General features: G+C 39.6%; 2 protein-coding genes across 4 annotated transcripts; one reads left to right on the forward strand and one right to left on the reverse strand.

Moving 5' to 3' along the window:
* Positions 1-45: 45 nt before the first annotated feature.
* Positions 46-8988, reverse strand: LOC109473727. Its single transcript, XM_019773719.1, has 9 exons — positions 8679-8988; positions 7057-7106; positions 6663-6757; positions 4382-4524; positions 2630-2738; positions 1970-2149; positions 1726-1794; positions 1304-1412; positions 46-844 (listed from the first exon to the last, which is right to left on the reverse strand). Exons 1-9 carry the CDS (start codon positions 8984-8986, stop codon positions 555-557), a joined length of 1353 nt encoding a protein of 450 aa, XP_019629278.1. The 5' UTR covers positions 8987-8988; the 3' UTR covers positions 46-554.
* A 236-nt stretch (positions 8989-9224) lies between these two features.
* On the forward strand, positions 9225-17160 carry LOC109473667 (programmed cell death protein 6-like). 3 transcript variants are annotated; one of them, XM_019773620.1, is made up of 6 exons: positions 9225-9344; positions 11725-11786; positions 12554-12598; positions 13483-13641; positions 14097-14206; positions 16203-17160. In XM_019773620.1, exons 1-6 carry the CDS (start codon positions 9274-9276, stop codon positions 16302-16304), a joined length of 549 nt encoding a protein of 182 aa, XP_019629179.1. In that variant the 5' UTR covers positions 9225-9273; the 3' UTR covers positions 16305-17160. The 3 variants fall into 3 exon arrangements, with proteins under 3 accessions (XP_019629179.1, XP_019629178.1, XP_019629180.1); XM_019773619.1 differs by lacking the exon at positions 14097-14206 and adding an exon at positions 14500-14609 and having other exon boundaries at positions 9226-9344; XM_019773621.1 differs by lacking the exons at positions 9225-9344; positions 14097-14206 and adding exons at positions 9511-9890; positions 14500-14609.
* The last annotated feature ends 1173 nt before the right edge of the window (positions 17161-18333 follow it).

Below are 18333 nucleotides of genomic sequence, written 5' to 3' on the forward strand. Positions count from 1 at the left end.
GGAGACTGGAATATCACAAACATGTACTTTTTCTGTGAAAAGTACGGTTGATAATAACTACCAAAAAAGTCAGCTGCCTACAAAAGCTTACAAGTAGTACTAGTAGGATTGATCACAAAGTGTAGTGGTCACATTTGATGTAGAAATGTTTGATACAAACTGCCCAGACACATCATGTATGAGAAGATTCGTTGGAGAAGGTTTTCTGGCACAAGATTCCTACTAAAAATATGCATAATGTATGAGAAGAATAATTAGTTCATTAGTTTTTCAGTGTGCCTCTGCTGCAATGTGAAATGAAACAGACGAGTTGTACCAAAGCAAATTTGGGGTACAAAATGAAATATAAAACACCAAATTTCAGATGATGACATATTATTTATGAGAACTGCCCTCACACAGCTTGGAAGCACTACAACGTGAGGCCATGATTTTTTTTAAACTGTTACTAACTTGTTTTGACATCTTGTATCTAAAACCTCTATTCCACACTCCACCCATTGCAAACTGAAAGGTTTGATGTGTAACAGGTGTGATCACCAAACCCAGCAGCCTCACACCTCCCCTTCTCCTGAGATACCAAGTCTCTGCTGCAGCATCTTTGTCGTCTTCTTAAACTCTCTCTCCATATCCTCCATCCTCTGCAACTCTTTTGCAAAGGCCTCTGCTTGCTCGCTTTTCTTCACCACCGGTCGCTTGGCCGTGTTAGACTTCTTGTTCTCCTTGAGTTCGTTCTTGGTGAGAACGGGGTTGGATGACTCTCGTTTCTGAGTCAGGAAGACCTGGGCTGAGGAGGGTCTGGCTTTGTCTGGCACCTCGCTTTTGTTCCTGACCTGCTGTTTAACTACAGGGAAAAGAACAAATTGTTACACTTCAGAACAAATTGTTACACTTCAGAACAAATTGTTACACTTCAGATGCTATTCCATGAAAATATCAAAGTAAGGAAAAACATAATTTAAAGCCAAAATACAGGCAGAGCGGATATGAAAAATTGTTTACTAGTACAACAAGGTTTTATAACACACCTTTAGCAAAGTTCATTGTTTTCAGTTTTAGTATCACTTGAAAAATATGTAGAATAAAATTAAACAAAAAATCAACACTCACTCTGTGTGGTAAAGTGTGAAACAAGAAACCATGGCAAATGTTGGTTAAGTGTCATCAATGTGCATTTATACATATTCTTCAGGGACCTAATTAAGCATGGCAACACGTTAGAGATCTGTATCTTCGAGTTATGTTAAAGCATTGCCCAGTTCCACATGAGTAGAACTGTATTTACAACACACACTCCCTGTACCTCCAGACTTGGGTCTGGCTCTTATGGCATCTTTTTCTTTCAGCTCCTTGGCACTGACTGGCCGTTTGCGCTGCTCCAGTATTTCATTAGCACTGTACAAGTCTGGTTGCTGCGTGACAGGGAGGGAATACTAAATGTCAGCACACAAGAATTTGTGATATGTCTAGGCAGGGTTGAACTTGGGGGAAACATAGAAACCTTTCATTGTTTGCAGTATTTGGTACTACAAGCACATAAGTACTTGTCTCAGAGTCCTTACACAGTAGAAAATTGAATATATGTACCTGTACATAAAAAAATAATTTAGGAATCTCTGTTCAGTCTGATTGAACCACACATGATATCAGAAATTATTCTTGACAAATCCTACATTTGAATACAATATTGCATATTTCTAATACAAAACAATGTAAAGTATTTACCTTGGGGTATCTCTCTGAGAAGCTCTGATAATATTTCTCTGAATCTTCACCAACACTTCCTGCTCTTTCCTAATGGATACAAAGTGTAGTAAATAATAAAAGGATACAACAATTCCTATTCACAAGACTTGAATGCTGCTTTACATAATGATGTTTCACCTTCACACGGTTGAAAAATAAAGATAAAATATTATCATAAATGAAAAATGGTAAAATGTCCTAATAATATGCTACTTTTACGTACCCTCAGTCTATTGACCTCCTTGTTTTTCTTGGCACTGTAGGCAGGTTCAATGAACAGGTCGACCAGTGAGTGGATGCTGTCGTCCTGTAGTGTTGGTTTCTTCCCTGATGCCGGCCTGTACAGGTGACCGTGGGAGGGCGAGCGACCATGGGGGAGGGGAGGTTTGGTGGTGTCTGGGCTCTATGGGGAGGGGAAAAAATCACATCATTTGCAATATACTAGATTATAAGAGCTGTCCTCTCCTTCATTGGAGCATAAAATGTTTTCAAGAACAGCATAGAGTGGAACTTGCTGCCATCAAGTACAGTTGGGCTTCATCACTAGAAACTCCTGTGTACAAAGACTGGGTGTAACAGGTTTTTCGGTGTAACATAGCTAGCTGCCGCCACGTTGCGTGCCTGTGAGGCTAGTGTGTTTATATTAGCTATACAAATGCAGATAAGCATTAAAAAGTCACTAGTTTGGACAAATTCTTTACATTTGAAATATCACTACCTTTTTTTACACCTTTCCCCCACAAGGTAGCAACATAGACAGTGGTTAGGAAAAGTAAAGCTCTAAATTGGTGCAGCCTTGTTACTAAATTCCTTCACATGCCAGATCTGTTGTTGTATTTTCTTCTTTTTGAAGGAAAAGGAAGTAGAACAGAACAATACTAACAGGAGGAGGTGCTGTTGCTGTGTTCAGCTTGTCTGATGGTGTTCCAAGCCTGCCCACATCTCCCAGTGTTGGTCTCTTCTTAGCTGATGATAATCTGACTTTATCAGGCCTATAAAGAGAGAAATATTTTTCACATTTCACATTTTTACACAAGGATTACTGACTACTGCATGCCGCAAGTGCACAATTTGTTCTTCCACAGCTTGCCATGTACAAATGTACATTTGTAAGAAGCCAAACATTTGTAAGATAGCAATATGCCAGTCTCAGTCTGTAAACTTTGTGGCTTATTTCTTCACTTCATTCATAGATATACGGACATCCAGGTACTGTATCAAAGAAGTATGTACCAAATAAATTAAAATTCCCCATTGATACTCTATGGACTGGCTGTGAATTTTGACAAATCACAATCATTATTCGACATTAACACTAAGCATGGTGCTTATTGTTATCATGATAAAGTGAGCTATCAAAGGTACAACAACCTTCCCCAGCAGTAGGCCTTGAACTTCCAGCTGGGAATGCTGGCTTCAGACATACCGGTACCAGCAGCTGAGAGAAAACTATATGCCACGTTAAGCAACACTGCTGCCTCAACTACTAGTAATATTAGAAAACTATCTGTTCCTCTTTTGAAAAGCAAAACTGTGTTGCTTTGAAGCTACATGAAAACATGTACATTGTAGTATAGTAGAATGGCTCTATTTGTCATGATAAAAGTACATGTGTAACTGCAAAAATGCCTTCTTAGGACTGTAAGTCTGTCTCCCAGCTGAACAATAGACCCCATGAGGGCATGGCAAGGTCAAAGCTTTGTTGTGCCTTGAAACCTAATCAACAAGACATGCAGGAAGTAGGGGTTGATATAAACAGGAGGGATGTTGTCTGGACCAGGGAAAGTGCCAACAGGGAACATGATCTTTCCTGAAGGAAAAAGTTTGGACATGACAATGGACTGGAATTTCTTTTTTAAGAATCAACATTTCATCAAACCTGACAAAGTGTTAATAGAATGAATGGGTTACATAATACAGGACAACGAATGTGGCTGCTATAACGTGAATTATACAAGTTTCTTATGGTTTAGGAAATGAAACAGGAAATTGATGGAGTCTAGAATGTACATGAAAATAGACATTCAGGGAAGCAATAGCGATATATAAAAGACATATTGTAAGCTTACATCATAGATAGCACATGATTAATTGTGATCTGTAAAATGTACTTTTACAGCTGGCCAGCAAAATCATTACATTTACAAGATCATGTTTTTAAACTGTTACCATTGTACAATTTTTTTAGTTGTCAGTGTTTGAGACATCATTGGTTACAAGTTTAGGACTTTAATACGTTACTACTTGTATGTTTATTTCAGATTCGAGGTGCATTCATCTGGAAACTGTTCAATTGGAGTAACACTGTTTGTCAAAGTAAGTTGTGCAGATGTAACTTAAGAGGTAACCTTTGCCTTAAATGTACAAGGTTGTCACATGTTTCGAAGCAACATGTACTGGCTGGCAGGGCTAGGAACATACATGTATACCCCAGCCTTAGACTGGGTGCCATCGGATCCTAGAACTGTATTTACAATTCTAGCACACCCATAATCGCTCCCTAAAAATATTTCTTACGGAGCGAGTATAGGAGCCCTGGCATACAAATAGTATGGCACCCAGGCTACCCTAGCCGCCCCTCCCAGAAGCTTAGAAGTGGACCAGCCCAAAGAAGCAGGTACAAATGTAGACTGACTTGTCCTGCAGCTGTTCGTTCATGAACATCTCCCTCCTGTGTAGGTACTGCTGCTGCTGCTGTCTCAGCTCCTCCTCCAGCATACAGTACTCTCTGTTCAGCACACGGATCGTCAGCAACGCCCAGTTATTCACTGCTCTGGACTGTGGGGACAACATGCATCAGAATTTCTCACAGTTTAGTCTATAATGATATAAAAGTCCACATGTTGATATAATCTCTACAGTGTTTAATGACAGTTGTATTTCAGGCTGGATAGTACATCTAGTTTACAATCTGGTCCTGTAATGGCAGTTACTACAGGCATGGCTATTCCAGGTACTCATTAATGTTCTTTATTTGCATAATTTAATTGTTCTTCAGCTCTAGCCCCTGACAAGTCTCAGAATATGGAGTACATGTATGTAACATGTTGGCCTGTAGCTAGATGTGTAAACCTGTTCTGAACAGAATTACAAATGGGCCTATCCCAGCTATGTACAATGTATGACTATAAATACAGTACTACAGTTTATGGTGTGCTTGTTTTTAGAGTAAATTGAATTCAAAATAACGTGCTAGCTCTCCTGGCCACACCTGCAACACAGCATCCCAGTGTGTCGGCACACTTGTATCTAATCCCTGCTTTAACTTGGAGTACTTAATTAGATTACTGCTGGTTCCCCTGACTACATTTACAACACAAATTGGTACCATATTGTGCAAGCAACAAATCAATACTTCTTTAGTGCCTGGACTGGATTGACTTCATTTACATTGCACTTGTCATTACTGGGATGGTTATATATGTTCTGGGTGTATTATGTGGTGTGCAAGGCGTGTGTAACAATTCAAACTTTATGTTCACATCATAGCAATTTCTTGATAGCTCTTTAGACTGATTTTAAAGTATATGTACATTTGTATTGAGTAATATATAATTAAAATCTGGTACATGTGTATAATTTGGCTGTTGCATAATTTAAGATTGGCTAGATTTGGTATACCCAGTGTATATAGACAAACTTCAGTGTGCCAAATACTATGTATACTACAGTAATGGTGACTGGTATTGTAGCTGCACATAGAACCATCACCAAAGCACTTAGTAACCAGCATTCGTAAATTACACTTGGTTCATTAATTATGTCATTCTTGACTTCGGGAATTCCCTGTCTCTTCATTTACCATATTCATACAAAGAAAGATAATCCTAAGCACAAAATAAAGGGTGTAATCAGCTACACAAACATTTGATTAGGAGAGCAGCAGGAGTTATTGACTTATTTTTAGGGTGTGGCTCTAGATGTACATATAGCATTGTGGCTGATTGTGTCATATACGCACGGGGGACTCTCTTGGGAAGTGACATATGCCCAGAGCAACCATTACATTTATTTCAGGCATTGACCCCTGAATTGCTGTCAATTTGGGGTATGTTTCTGCATAGCAACAAAAGTGATCGACTGAACTTCTACAAACCACTAGGGTAACATTGTACAATTATGTATGAGTGCACAGTTCCTGTAGAGTGGGCTGTAATGAAATACATTATACACAGCGGAAAACATGTTAGCCTTGTTCTAATTACATGAACAGAAGTATTGTTGATGTATTTGTGTCCTTCAGAATAAATTGACAAACAGTTAAATAAGTCAATGAATTCCATGTAGGATATGATCATAATTTCTGATAGCTGTCGGGAGAGCAAGGGTACAACAAACAAATGCAATCAATAGTAATGCCCTAGACTAGTTTGTACATTAAGAGTAATGAGATGCTAAAGTGTAGCCTGGGTGCCAACCTGGTAAGTTGATGTCTTTGACAGCAGTCACTGCCTTGGTTGGAAGTCGGAAACCTATCTTTCTCAGAGTTTTTTTTGCATCTTACCTCGTAATCATCAATTAGACCACACCAACTAATTTTTTAATGGATGACATCCGCATGTGCATTGATTTTGGCCTGTTCCCAGAAAAAAACACAAGAAAATCTGCTTCCTGTTAACTATGAACAAAGAATTTCTGCACGCCTGCAAAATCAGTGGAATAAGCGAAGACGTGATGAAAGGAAAGAAACAGGACAGAGCAACAACTGCTGTTCCACTGATTTATTGCTATTTTCATGACGACTGAAAGACTTGTTGGTGTTACACTGTGTTTTCTCACTCAATCTAGATTTAGGGTCTCCAGAGGATGTCATCCATAAAAATTACTTGGTGTGGCCTTATTATAAATAGTCATCAATGAAACTAAACTCGGACATCACCCTCAATCCACTTAGTACACTGAAAAATGTGTTTTACCTTGGGCAGAGCTGTGAGTCTGGTGTTCCTGTCTGCCTGGTCCCCTGACATTCTTGTCCCTGCTGTTTCTGGTTGAAAGGTGGGCGGGGCTACACCTGTAAAGAAGAAGAATGGAAGCTTATAATTGCAGTGGTCTCTATTGTCTGCAGACTAGCATTACACTTTCAGTGATGGAACACTGCCAACTTGTCCTACAGAACTGACATTGTTGTAATGTTAAAAAAAGCTACCTCAAATATATATAGTCTATCAATACCGTGTTTGGGAAGCGTTTTTACAATTTACATAGAGCGGACAAGTGGACTGTGATTGGAAGAGTCCATTAACGAGTGGACTTTTGTTGGTCTAAAAATAGACCACCTGCCAGATATTTTAGGACAATATGACGACCTACCTACGATATTTGCTACATGCACGGCAGCTGTTTCATCCCCTGACCACGCCCTGTAATAGATCGGAGACAATAATTAGATTTCAGTATATATCACAAGCCCAGTCCTTTCTGTATGTCTTTGGTCATATTCACCTCAATTTGAGGATGAATCTTTAATACTCTGCTTAAGTTAAGTACTGTTCTAATAGTATATACTTAATATTGTGCTGTGTTAGTGTGTAAGACAGAGAGAGAAATATTTGGAAAATCTGTAGAAGCTGTGAAGTGTTCTTATCAAGGACATGGTCTCCATTACATAACAGATTAGTCTGTAAGCTTGTTCTATACACTTGGTTGTTCTCACATCTGTGGCTCTAATGCACAGGAAACATGCTTCCGCTCACAGCCGACATTGACAAAAACCATAACTTTGTACCAACAGCAACGTAACCTCACTTCTGGTACTTAGCACGCTACACCAGTATTCCAGTTACTAGAACCTTCTTTGTCGCCTTTGTCAGACTGATTTTGTTCCTGGCTGATCTCAACAATCAAGGTCACACGATATAGACTCCTGCTGAGTGTTCTATCAGCATGACAAAAACTTGGCATTGTTCACATAAACCCCTGTGTAAATGTAAATTGTATAGTACACTTTAAGCCAGACAAATGACCTGCTAAATTCCAAGGATTAGGAACCTCTCTCAGTACAAACAGGATACTGGCAGATATCTTTTTACACTGAAAAGGCTACAACTTACAAGGTGTCCTTTGTTTTGTGAAATGCGTACAGTTGACAGTAACAAGGGAAAAAGTCAGTGGGAATTACTGTACAAGCTTTCACCCATGAAAAGTCATATTTTCAAACATTCGATAATTAGTATCAAGTCCATGGTGTTACCACAAGGTTAGTCCTCGGTGTTATATCATTAGTCTTTGTGGTTTTAAATTTAATGGAATTATGGTGATGTTTTCTTAACTTGAGTTAAACACACGGTTCATTACAATCAGGTGTTTGTCTTTTGCGACATCAGAAGTATTGGTGCAATATGCAGGAGCAGTCTTACATGACCAAATCACAGGAATGTCATAATCTAATAATACGAGTTTGCGCAATCTCAACCATATCGACGCCACAGCTGCAGCGAATAAGAAGTGAAGTTGCCAAAACTTTAGCAACAGCTAGATAACCACCAAGGCCAAGTTTTTGATGATTGCCATCTGATGATTGTGCCAGCTCAGCAAGTTGGAAGCCAGTCAGACTCCAGATTCTGTAATTTCAAATCCTCTCAAACAAGCAATGTTCACAGTCACAGTCACAGGTGGTCATTCCTATTACTAGTAACTTGCAAATTGCTTTTAAATATTTTGATAATGAGGTGCATTGGCATTGTTGAAAATACCACAATAATGGAGGTTATATCATCACGACTTGTAGCTGTACAGACATATCTTCAACTAGAGTTTGTGTTGTAAAATTAATTTTAAAAGAAAAATCCAACTTTGTAAAGTTATAAGCGAAAATTATTATAACACTCTAAATGTATAAAGTTACTGAAAAAGTATCTAAACTTAATGTATCACCACAAGAATGTTCTGTGCAACCACAGTGGTATTTCGCGGAACTTTGGGACCATACCTACCTCTTCACAAGGCCGATAAGTGTGTGCAGTCTGTCGGTCGCTCTCTGCGTCTCAGCCCGACTTTCCACCAGTTCTCTCCTCAGCTGCAACGCCGTCTCTCGGAGCAACCGCACTTCCGAACCAGCGCTCGCCGCACGTTTGTGCACTGACCCTGCCTGCATGCCGTCACATTGTCCTCCCAAACCGTCAGCTTTTGGCACGTTTTCGTAGATTAATGGCTCAACAAGAAAACACTGATAGAACGGCAAAAAGTCAAACCAAAAAATCCGCCGCCATTTTCCTGTATAAGAAGTCTCGTTCAGTCTCATAACCAATCATCTCGCGAGAACTGTTAATTATTCAAGTTGGACTATACCATGTTGTTACTAGGTCAATGACGACACTCGGATGCTGTTTAAAATCATAGTAGAAATAAAAATAATTGTACAGTTATACGCTCAATTTAACAGAAACCAAATGCTATGTCCCTGCGTATTCTTTTATGTTCAAAATTTTTCTTTACTTTATTGATATTAAGTTAAGCATCAAACCCCCAAACCTAACATTCCCTATTATTAAGTGCTGTGACCCGTGAGCCCATCCCAGAAGCTTGAAAATGGCGTATGCACACCAGGGGTACGGCCAGCCGCAGGTAGATCAGAATTTCCTCTGGCAAGTCTTCGGCAGGTGAGTTTAAGTCGTCATGATACTATCTAACGGTTCTGAAAGCGTTTAAGAGTGTTTGTGTCTAGTCTTAGAACTAATCAGCCCGCTTTCGTTGAGGTTCAGACATTGGTCTAACCCTCATGAGCTGTGGCCCCACCTGCAAGTGAGATCGTCTGCAGTGATGCGATGCTGCGTATGTCTCCTCAATGGCGAGGGCGCAGATTCTTTCCTTCTTTTCGGCGACTTTCCCCACGAAGCCGTAGGTCAACAGTCAATCAGTTGTTGCGGTTACGCTAGAATGGATTCTCTGCTATCGAAATCCGGTAAAATTCGGCGAGTTCGGGGCTTTTCTCGCAATGGAGGAGCAGTAGAAGAGGATGGTCAAAAGTGGGTGTGGCCCTCCCTAGAATCATCTGCATCCTGGCAAATCACACCTGTAGAGATGGGCACGGGCCATCGATGCTGTACGCGCCGCCCCTCCAAAGTTTTCTTTTAATAGCAGTTTACTGTGTCTGGATAGGAAGATAAACAAAACCATGATTGGATGTGTGTTCCAGAGGTTGCAAGGTAAGATAGGAAAACTGTCTTCAAGCATGCCGATATTCTTTGCCCTGTGTTTTGTTTCCATCCCTTGTCGATCACTGTCACACAGAGGAAGATTTCACCAAGAAGTAGCATTTTTTTTCCATTAAGCGACTGTTTTTTGGTGGTTCTTTTGTCGCAGATGTGGCGTGGCACGCCTTTCCGATAAAACGTGATCAGCAATTCAGTATGCAGGGCTGGCCCGCCAGGATTGCCCCTTGTAAGAAGCCAACGGATATGCCAATGTGTGTCAAAAACTGGGTGTGGTCCTTGTCAGCTGCACTTGTGCCTTCACAGCGAAGGGAAAATTTTGAAAGTACCCGAGAAGGATCCAGATAGGGTGCCCGCTGTATTCGGTTATACCCGCGCTGCTTTCCTTTTTGTCTGCTCGGAGGTATAAGAGGCCTACCGAGATCAAAGCTGAAGATAAGACCCAGGCATATCGTGATGGAGACAAGAGCTCGCAGGAGAATTGTAGTAACCGGCATGCCTTACGCTCAGAATCAGGCCTGAATATACAACAACAGATAAGTTGATTGTATATTTTGAGTAAGCTGTGTTGTAGAGAATCAGTAGAGAAATTCTGTGTAAGGTATAGAAAGACAAGATGGGTACATTACGTGTATGAAACCACAGCTGCCAATATGGGTGTGGTCCAAATTTTTCTATTACAGATGATCCCAATGTAGGAATTGTCCTGGAAATGTCAGTGGTGTTGTGGAAGTTTTGCTTTTACAAAGATTTAATGGTGCAAGTAGCATTTAATTATGTCTTTTCTGTCATAGAGGTGGTTGGAGGGCACCTACATTGCTGGTTAGGGTGTGGCGCCCATCCATAATGTTCCTACTCTCTTTCAAGATCGGAATATATATCCACCGACAAAAAAGGGTTAAGAAGACAGTCAAGCGCCAGAAAAAAAATCGTAATCAACGATTTATTTGTACAATATTTTAGACTTGATTATTTCAAATGGTGGAAGATGGAAAAATGTCATTCACCTCCATTCCAATATGTTGCCTCTTATGCATGCTGGCTACGCAGTTAGACCAAGTTCATATTCAAACCAATGGTGTTCACAAGTCCTTCTGACAGTATCTAAGATAATACAGAAGTGGATACATGGCCAGAACGGTTTTGTGGACTGTTTCTTTATTAACGATTTATCTCGATACATTATACAATACTTTGCATATTGTTGCTTGGTGCTCTTTTGCCATTTACAACAGCCTTAATGCTAAGTCCATTCATAAAAAATCTTTCTTTACCACCGAGTACTACAAGTCATGCACCTGCTCATTTTTGTGTTTATCGGCCTTTCTTTTTCGTACATCGGTGTAGATTTTTGCCGATTTTGATTGTAGCAACGAAGGATCAAGATGGCCAGCAAAACTGGGTGTGGTCCTAATATTATCCTCAGAACTCGGAGTGAGGACAAATTTTCCAATGGAAAGAAAAGCTCATAGCCCAGGAAAAAGGCATCATGAGATGAAGGGAAGGAAAAAAAAGACAGCCAAGATGTGAACGGAATGATGGGATTTATCTGAAAAAGATATCGTTTTCGAAATCGAAGGCGGTCCATCCGTTGAATGACGTCTGTTTCAGACATGCACATTCAAGATGGAGGGGCGACAGGAGATGTGACGTATACTTGGACGAAAGGATAAAATGTGGCAAAAAAATTCCCGAAAATTACTTTGTTGGACGAATGTTTGTAGGTTAATCCATTCTCCACTTTTTATACTTGTACTCGTGTTTCTCTGGTTAAAAGGAATTGATTTTTCTTTCTTTTTGTAAACTGGATTATCCGTTCTCTTTTCAGAGTGGACGCGGACAGAAGTGGTGCCATTTCTGCGAAGGAGCTACAGACCGCCTTGTCCAATGGTAGGCCTCTTCTTCTTAATAAACACAAATAGATGCACGTTAATGAAATTTGTCAGTCTAAAGTTCTTTTTATGCTAGTGACAAGGTGATTTTGTGTTTATTCTGTACAAGAGGATGAAAAGGCAACAGATTTCCTGAACAAGTCAAGATAAGGAGTACATTGGCGATTAACTCCCTGAAAAATTATTTTGTAGATAGAAGTTAAGATAAGTAATTTATTGGCCAACACTTAGTTAACTAGAGACTGGTACTCCATTGGTTTCTTAGAAAAAGACAGAATGATTGTACTGCCATTTCCAAGAATTGTATGATTAATGCAGGGTTATGTAAATCTACTCCCACCAAGTGGTGGGCGAATTGACCGGGGAGAGGAGGGGAAAATGATGGAATTTTCGACAAGTCTTTGGGGAGGGTTGGCACTGAGGTGTCAGTGATCTGGGGTGGTATATTCAGCCCATAATTGCAGATCATGTTTCTGATGGATGGAGTACCGATTACCATAATAAAATGGGGTCACTTAATCTCACATGGCTACACTGACAGATGATGAGGCGGTGATCGTAAAAAGATGAAACATCATTGATATCATTTGTGGTCAGAAATTTCAAGATACAGACAGGTTTAAAAAGGGTCAAGATGGAATTACGTGAGCAATCGGACAGTGACATATTTGTACTTAATTGTTCCTAATCCTATCACTGGTGTGATTAGTCCCCAAGGTGTTTTTGCATGGAATCCAATTTTTCATTGATCGATTCTGTTTGCAGGAACCTGGACTCCCTTCAACCCTGAAACTGTCAGGCTTATGATAGGTAAGAGCAGCTGAATATTCCCTCAATGTGTGCCTGCCTGTGTGTCTGATACCCACCATACCGCCCCTGTCAGTTCCCACGTTCAAAACTTGTCCGTTACGATTCAAACAAGGTTTGTCTCCATCTCTTCATATTGCCGTTCCGTGGTGGAAGGGCCACACCTAAAGTTTTCTACCTAACTGCTGAAGTAATAAATTTATTCATCAGCTGACCAACTTTTTCTCCCTAACTCCGACAGCCCAATTGAATTGGTAATGAGGGAATATCCCTAACTAGGCCCACAGAGTGATAAAGGCTTTCTAGGAAAAAGCTTGACTTCCCAGTCAATCTAGTTTTCCCTAACTGTGCCTCTCCAGTTCATATTTCCCTGATGATTTGGGTGGTGGTGCCCTTTTCATAGCTGCAAGAACCCTGTGACTTTGTTATTGATCTTTTACTATGTAATACCAGAATAGAAAAGTGTGTATTGATGGGTATATTAAGATCGCCTTCATCATTATGTGCTGTATGCAGTATTTTACACTGTGTTTGAAAAATTTTGAAGGCTGCTATTTTTCAACAGTATTCAATTCAAATTTTAATTCCAAAAGTAAAGGTAATATACTCGTTTCATTAATTGATAATTAGCAGTTTTTGAAAGAAAGAAGTCTAAGCTTAAAATTATATTGTACTGATGTTCATGATGTAATAGTCAAAAGTGGACTGGCTCTTAGTCTTGTATCATCTTTTTTTCTCATGATTTTAGACCATTAGTCATAGTCTTTTGCTAGATCATTACTCAGCTATCTTCATTTCCTAACTATTATTAGGTGATGCACCGGAAGACTGTTTTTTTTCCATTACGACTTCAAATCAACTGTGTTTTATTTTGAAACTGTGGACAGGGATGTTTGACAGGGACAACACCGGAACCATCAACTTCCAGGAGTTCCAGTCCCTGTGGAAGTACATCACGGACTGGCAGAACACCTTCCGCAGTTACGACAGGGACAACTCAGGGAGTATCGACAGGAACGAGCTCAAGACTGCTCTGACAAGTTTCGGTAAATGACGACACTGGCCATTTGTTTTTACCAGCTTTCAGCAAACTACTGCATTTGAGTTTTAGTAGATGTTTGATACAACTTTGTCTGGGAGTTATTTAATGCAAATGTTTGTGAAAAAAATATATTCCTGAAGAGAAAGATTGATGACTATGTCTGATTGCTGTACTTTTGTATGCACAAATCTTTGGTTTCATCTAAATGCCTGTTGCACGCAAATCTATCAGTTTGTGAAAATTATTCTGTTGGTTTTGAAATTAACATTAAAACTTTTTAATAAAAGCATGTTTCTCTTAGAGCTGTTCCAGAAAAGTAATGAATGGGAGGTGATTCAGCCAATATTGCTCCTTGTTCTTTCCTTTCCCATCACCACCAACTTTTCCCTGTTGCCACCCATTTCTCTTTACTTCTCTGAAACAGCCCTAAGATGTTTTGAATGTTGTTGTTTACCTAAGGGTACAATCTGTCGGACCGTTTCTACGAGATCTTGCTCAGGAAGTACGATCGTCACGGTCGAGCCAACTTGTCGTTCGATGACTTCATCCAGTGTTGTGTTGTAGTTCAGGTACTTAAACCTAAAGCATGCGTCATCAAAGGGATGGTTTCAGGAGTACCAAGTTTTCACTTGACAAAGTTAAAAGTTAATGTGTTTAATTTGAAAAGTATCAAATCAGCAGAATAAAATTTTGTCATCATTTTGTCGTTACTCCATACTCCCAAAAGAGTTTATTTGGAAAAGAAGTATGTTGACGTTTGTATGAAATGACATTTGTATGAAACTTGGGTCTACCCTGTAGCCATCCCTTCATTTTACTTTCTGTTGCACTTGTGTGAGTTAGTGCTTTTGTGTGTCTGTAGGTTATAGACTGTCCGACCGATTCTATGACATCCTGATTAGGAAGTTTGACCGTCATGGCAGAGGGCAGATTCATTTTGACGACTTCATTCAGTGTTGTGTCACGATACAGGTATGATGCTCCCCTGGCTCAGCCAATCAGAAAATTCTGATTCAAATTTGTTCCACATTGCTGATAGAATATGTGGTACATGGGCCATCCCTGTCATGTGTTGTCTGTAACTCAAAGTGTGAGAATAAACTTGTACATTCTTGAGATGGTAAAATGTTTTATAGATACATGTATATTTATCGTAATACCTTCCTGTCCTGCCCTATATCCTAACTGACTAACATAATGCTAAGATCGGCATCTCTATGTTGTAATGTTTTTAGAACCGCTTCATCTTAATCTTGTGAAATTACTTACAAGACAAGCCTAAAATCCTATTGCAAGCCTAACATCAAGTATCGTGCCAAAGCAGCTACATCTCTTCTGATGACTTGTACATGTATTTTCTCCCCAACAATGAGCCCCTTCATTCAGATTTTTTCAATGGAAAAATAGTACATGTATAACACAGTGTAATATTGAACTGCATTTCAACAATTTTTCTTGATGTCAGACGGCCCACTTTGGAATTCAACTAACAGCTTATGCTCAGGTTCTAAAATCATTTTATATAGAAACTAAAATGGAAGGCTCATCAACCTACAAACAACTTATGTGGATGGAGGTGCTACACGGGAAGACTAACCAGTAAATGTACTCTTACAGAGCCAATCACTGGGTAAATGGGGTCAATCACTGCTGGATAATAGAGTAAGATTAGAACTGTAGCCTACAGTGGGAGGTGCACTGGTGAGGGGTGGACTGTCTGCTTTTCCTCCCAGCCTAGGGTGATGTTGGCGGCAAGTGCGTGGTTGTGTCTGTCTCCATTTGCTGTTGACATCAGCCCCAGGCTTGCAGGACTCACTCTTCATGCTACTCTGTCTTCTCTCACTAACATCATGTCATTTTCAATGGGTAACCCTCAGAAGATGGCTGCATGCCTTTAGTCTATTCCTCTGCTCTATGGATCTAGCTTGACCTGAGCTTTACCGAGCTAACACTACCATGCTGTAGATTTGATCTCAAAATGCTGCAGTACATTTCTTCTGTTATAACAAGATGCAGCTTTCTGTCCTTGTTTTCAACATTTTCGTTCTACTAGTAACAGTGTAGTTTGTCATGGAAATGACTTAAGTCTCCTTGACAGAAAGATGTAAAAAATATTTTGTTGGCTTTGATTTTATGCTTTGGATGCCACTTAAATTTTAAAAGTGATACATACCAAAGACTTCTTAAAGTTAAAAGCACCAAGCTTGGCAGAAATATAAATTGGACTTCATGAGTTGACCAAGGTTTCATTAGCATTGGTACCAAGGTCAGGTAATGGTGCCTCTCTGTCTCAAACAGTCAAAGATCAGAGGAGGCTGTAAATGTTAGATTTTACTATAACTTGTGAAGGACTACATTTTATACATGGTACAATGTACATCATGTATGTATAAATATTTGGTGCAGAGTGCCAAAGTACATTGTTGTTATTGTAAGCATTGTCGGGTATGGCCCTGAATTTGAACACAGTACAGTTGTATATACATGTATGTTCAATGATGGCCATGCATGTACCACTGTCATGAAGCAAACTGAAAATCTCTTTCTCCTTATCTTGCCCTCCAGACCCTGACTGGATCCTTCCAACAGTTTGACACCAACAGAAACGGCTGGATTGACATCTCCTACGAGCAGTTCCTCACCCTTGTCTTCAGCCTTAAGTCATAGACTTCACCTTCCAGACTATTGTAGACAATAAAGTTTGCAACCTAGTGGAGTATTAGGGGAATGTAAGGTTCAAGATACAATGTAACTGTACAAATCTTTGCATCACTCCAATTTTGAAATCTCTCTCTACAAATTCCAAGGATGATTCCACAAATTATGTATACATGTAACAGTTTGCCATACTACAGCAAAGCAGCCACGTCTTGACAGGTGCATAACAGGTGAAATGTGGTGCCAGGTGTACTTTGTATTTCCGTGATCCTTTGCCACAAGATTTAGATTTGCCCTCCGTATATAGCATGTATATAAACTGAAACGTTTCCTTTCTAAAAGTCTGTGTACAGTATTGATGTGTAAGGCGTGTGAATGGCAGACCATGAGGGTACATGTATGTGGACTTTGAAAGAAATACTATTTTGCTACAAAAGAAGCCATATAGTGTGCCTATTTGCAGTGTATTGTCTGTCATCTTCCAAAAGAGCATTCCACTGATGTTGTATAATATAATATCATGGAAGTAAGGCTGGTTCTGGCAGTTGGCAACAATACTGTACTAAGTGTTTCGCCTGTGAAGTGGAATAAAAAGTGACAACATAGAAAATGAACAAAAACAAAAATTACACCCAGGAGTAAACCATAAATCAGCAAAGAAAGAAATACACCCGGAGAGAAACCAAAGGGATGCGGCTAGGCCTAGGCCAAAGAGGAAGGACTGTAAAGGACATACTAGATGTAAAGGTGCATGTGATAGTGGACCGTGATACTGCACACAATATTTAGTTTGTGCATAGGATGTGTGTTCGCCTGTCTTACACTTGCTGTGTAGACCACAACTCTTCAATGTGCATGTAAAAAATGAAAACCAGAAACAGAACTTTTAATATAAATCTTGTGGCAAAGTGTTTGTGGAATCAAACCCCCTCTCACCTATACATTTAAAAGATGTTTTGACAAGAAACTTAAGGAAGGTGTCTTCGAACATGTTTCACTCTAGCCTTGTGATCAACATACTGTGATCATTTTATGGATAAAATCCAATCAACTAGTACTTGACAAGGAAGATCAAATGCTGTGGTGTACGGAAGTTTCAATGACGTCAGTTTTCTGAACTGTACATGATGTATTTTTGGTGTGTAAAGTTTGAGAAATTTTGGAGACTGGAATTATATTTACATGTAGAAACTGTAGTTGTAGTGAAGTATGTAAGAAGTGCCATATAGTGTTAGTGTGAGGTATTTTGAAAATTTCACTGGCTTTGTAAAACTCCACCCCTTGATTGTAACTTCTGGCAAGAATCACCTTGTTCCATCCATAGATGACTGAAGTCATGCTGCTCAGAGGTAAAAGTAGATGGCCTTGATTTTTTTTACCTTATGTCTGCTTCCAACATTAGCCTGGGTGCGATTTGTAATGGCAACCCTGAAAAATATTTTTGGGGTAGCTGTTACAAATCGGATGGCACCCAGGCTATTCCAACATTTCTTTCGTCACTATAGGACATAGGCTAGAATTACGATAGATTCATAACACCGTGCCAGCAGCATACATGTAAACACCTGTACTGTCAGTAAGGGCCTAGTATAATACAATGTTATGACGTTACACATGTGCCTGTGCACTGGATAATTGTGAAATGTAGCACGGTCAATCAAAAAACCTGTCACAAGCCCAGCCAAAATTGTTTGCAGCCAGTAATATGATATCATACTAAATTGTTTGTATGGTGCCAGCGTATCTATTTGAACGTAAAAGTGTCCATTTGCAATATTTTGTATTTAAGATAAGCCAGATGTCAAATTATATAAAAGCTGGCTTTGATCAATTCTGGCCTTCAAAATACCCTTATTAGTGGACTTGAAAAATTGGATATTCCAATTTGAGAGTTATTGCTATGGAGTTGTATGAGATTATTGGAATTGTGCTGGATCTAATCTGGTCAAGGTGCTACTGGCAAATTACACATGTAGAGGTAGGTGTACGGAACTAAAGCATTGCATCGTCTGCGATTTCTACAAGTTTTTGTATAAAT

Source organism: Branchiostoma belcheri, unplaced genomic scaffold (assembly GCF_001625305.1).
Source record: "Branchiostoma belcheri isolate BF01 breed outbred unplaced genomic scaffold, Haploidv18h27 scaffold3, whole genome shotgun sequence".
Lineage (NCBI taxonomy): Eukaryota > Metazoa > Chordata > Leptocardii > Amphioxiformes > Branchiostomatidae > Branchiostoma > Branchiostoma belcheri.

What these genes read in the sequence shown, in the direction of transcription:
- LOC109473727 (XM_019773719.1), bottom strand. Translation starts at nt 8,986, where the DNA reads ATGAGACTGAACGAGACTTCTTATACAGGAAAATGGCGGCGGATTTTT. An exon ending in CTTATCGGCCTTGTGAAGAG is followed by an intron (nt 7,107 to 8,678) that starts GTAGGTATGGTC and finishes GATCTATTACAG; the next exon opens with GGCGTGGTCAGGGGATGAAA. An exon ending in GACTCACAGCTCTGCCCAAG is followed by an intron (nt 4,525 to 6,662) that starts GTAAAACACATT and finishes TTGTCCCCACAG; the next exon opens with TCCAGAGCAGTGAATAACTG.
- LOC109473667 (XM_019773620.1), top strand. Translation starts at nt 9,274, where the DNA reads ATGGCGTATGCACACCAGGGGTACGGCCAGCCGCAGGTAGATCAGAAT. An exon ending in ACAGACCGCCTTGTCCAATG is followed by an intron (nt 11,787 to 12,553) that starts GTAGGCCTCTTC and finishes TTCTGTTTGCAG; the next exon opens with GAACCTGGACTCCCTTCAAC. An exon ending in GACTGCTCTGACAAGTTTCG is followed by an intron (nt 13,642 to 14,096) that starts GTAAATGACGAC and finishes TGTTTACCTAAG; the next exon opens with GGTACAATCTGTCGGACCGT.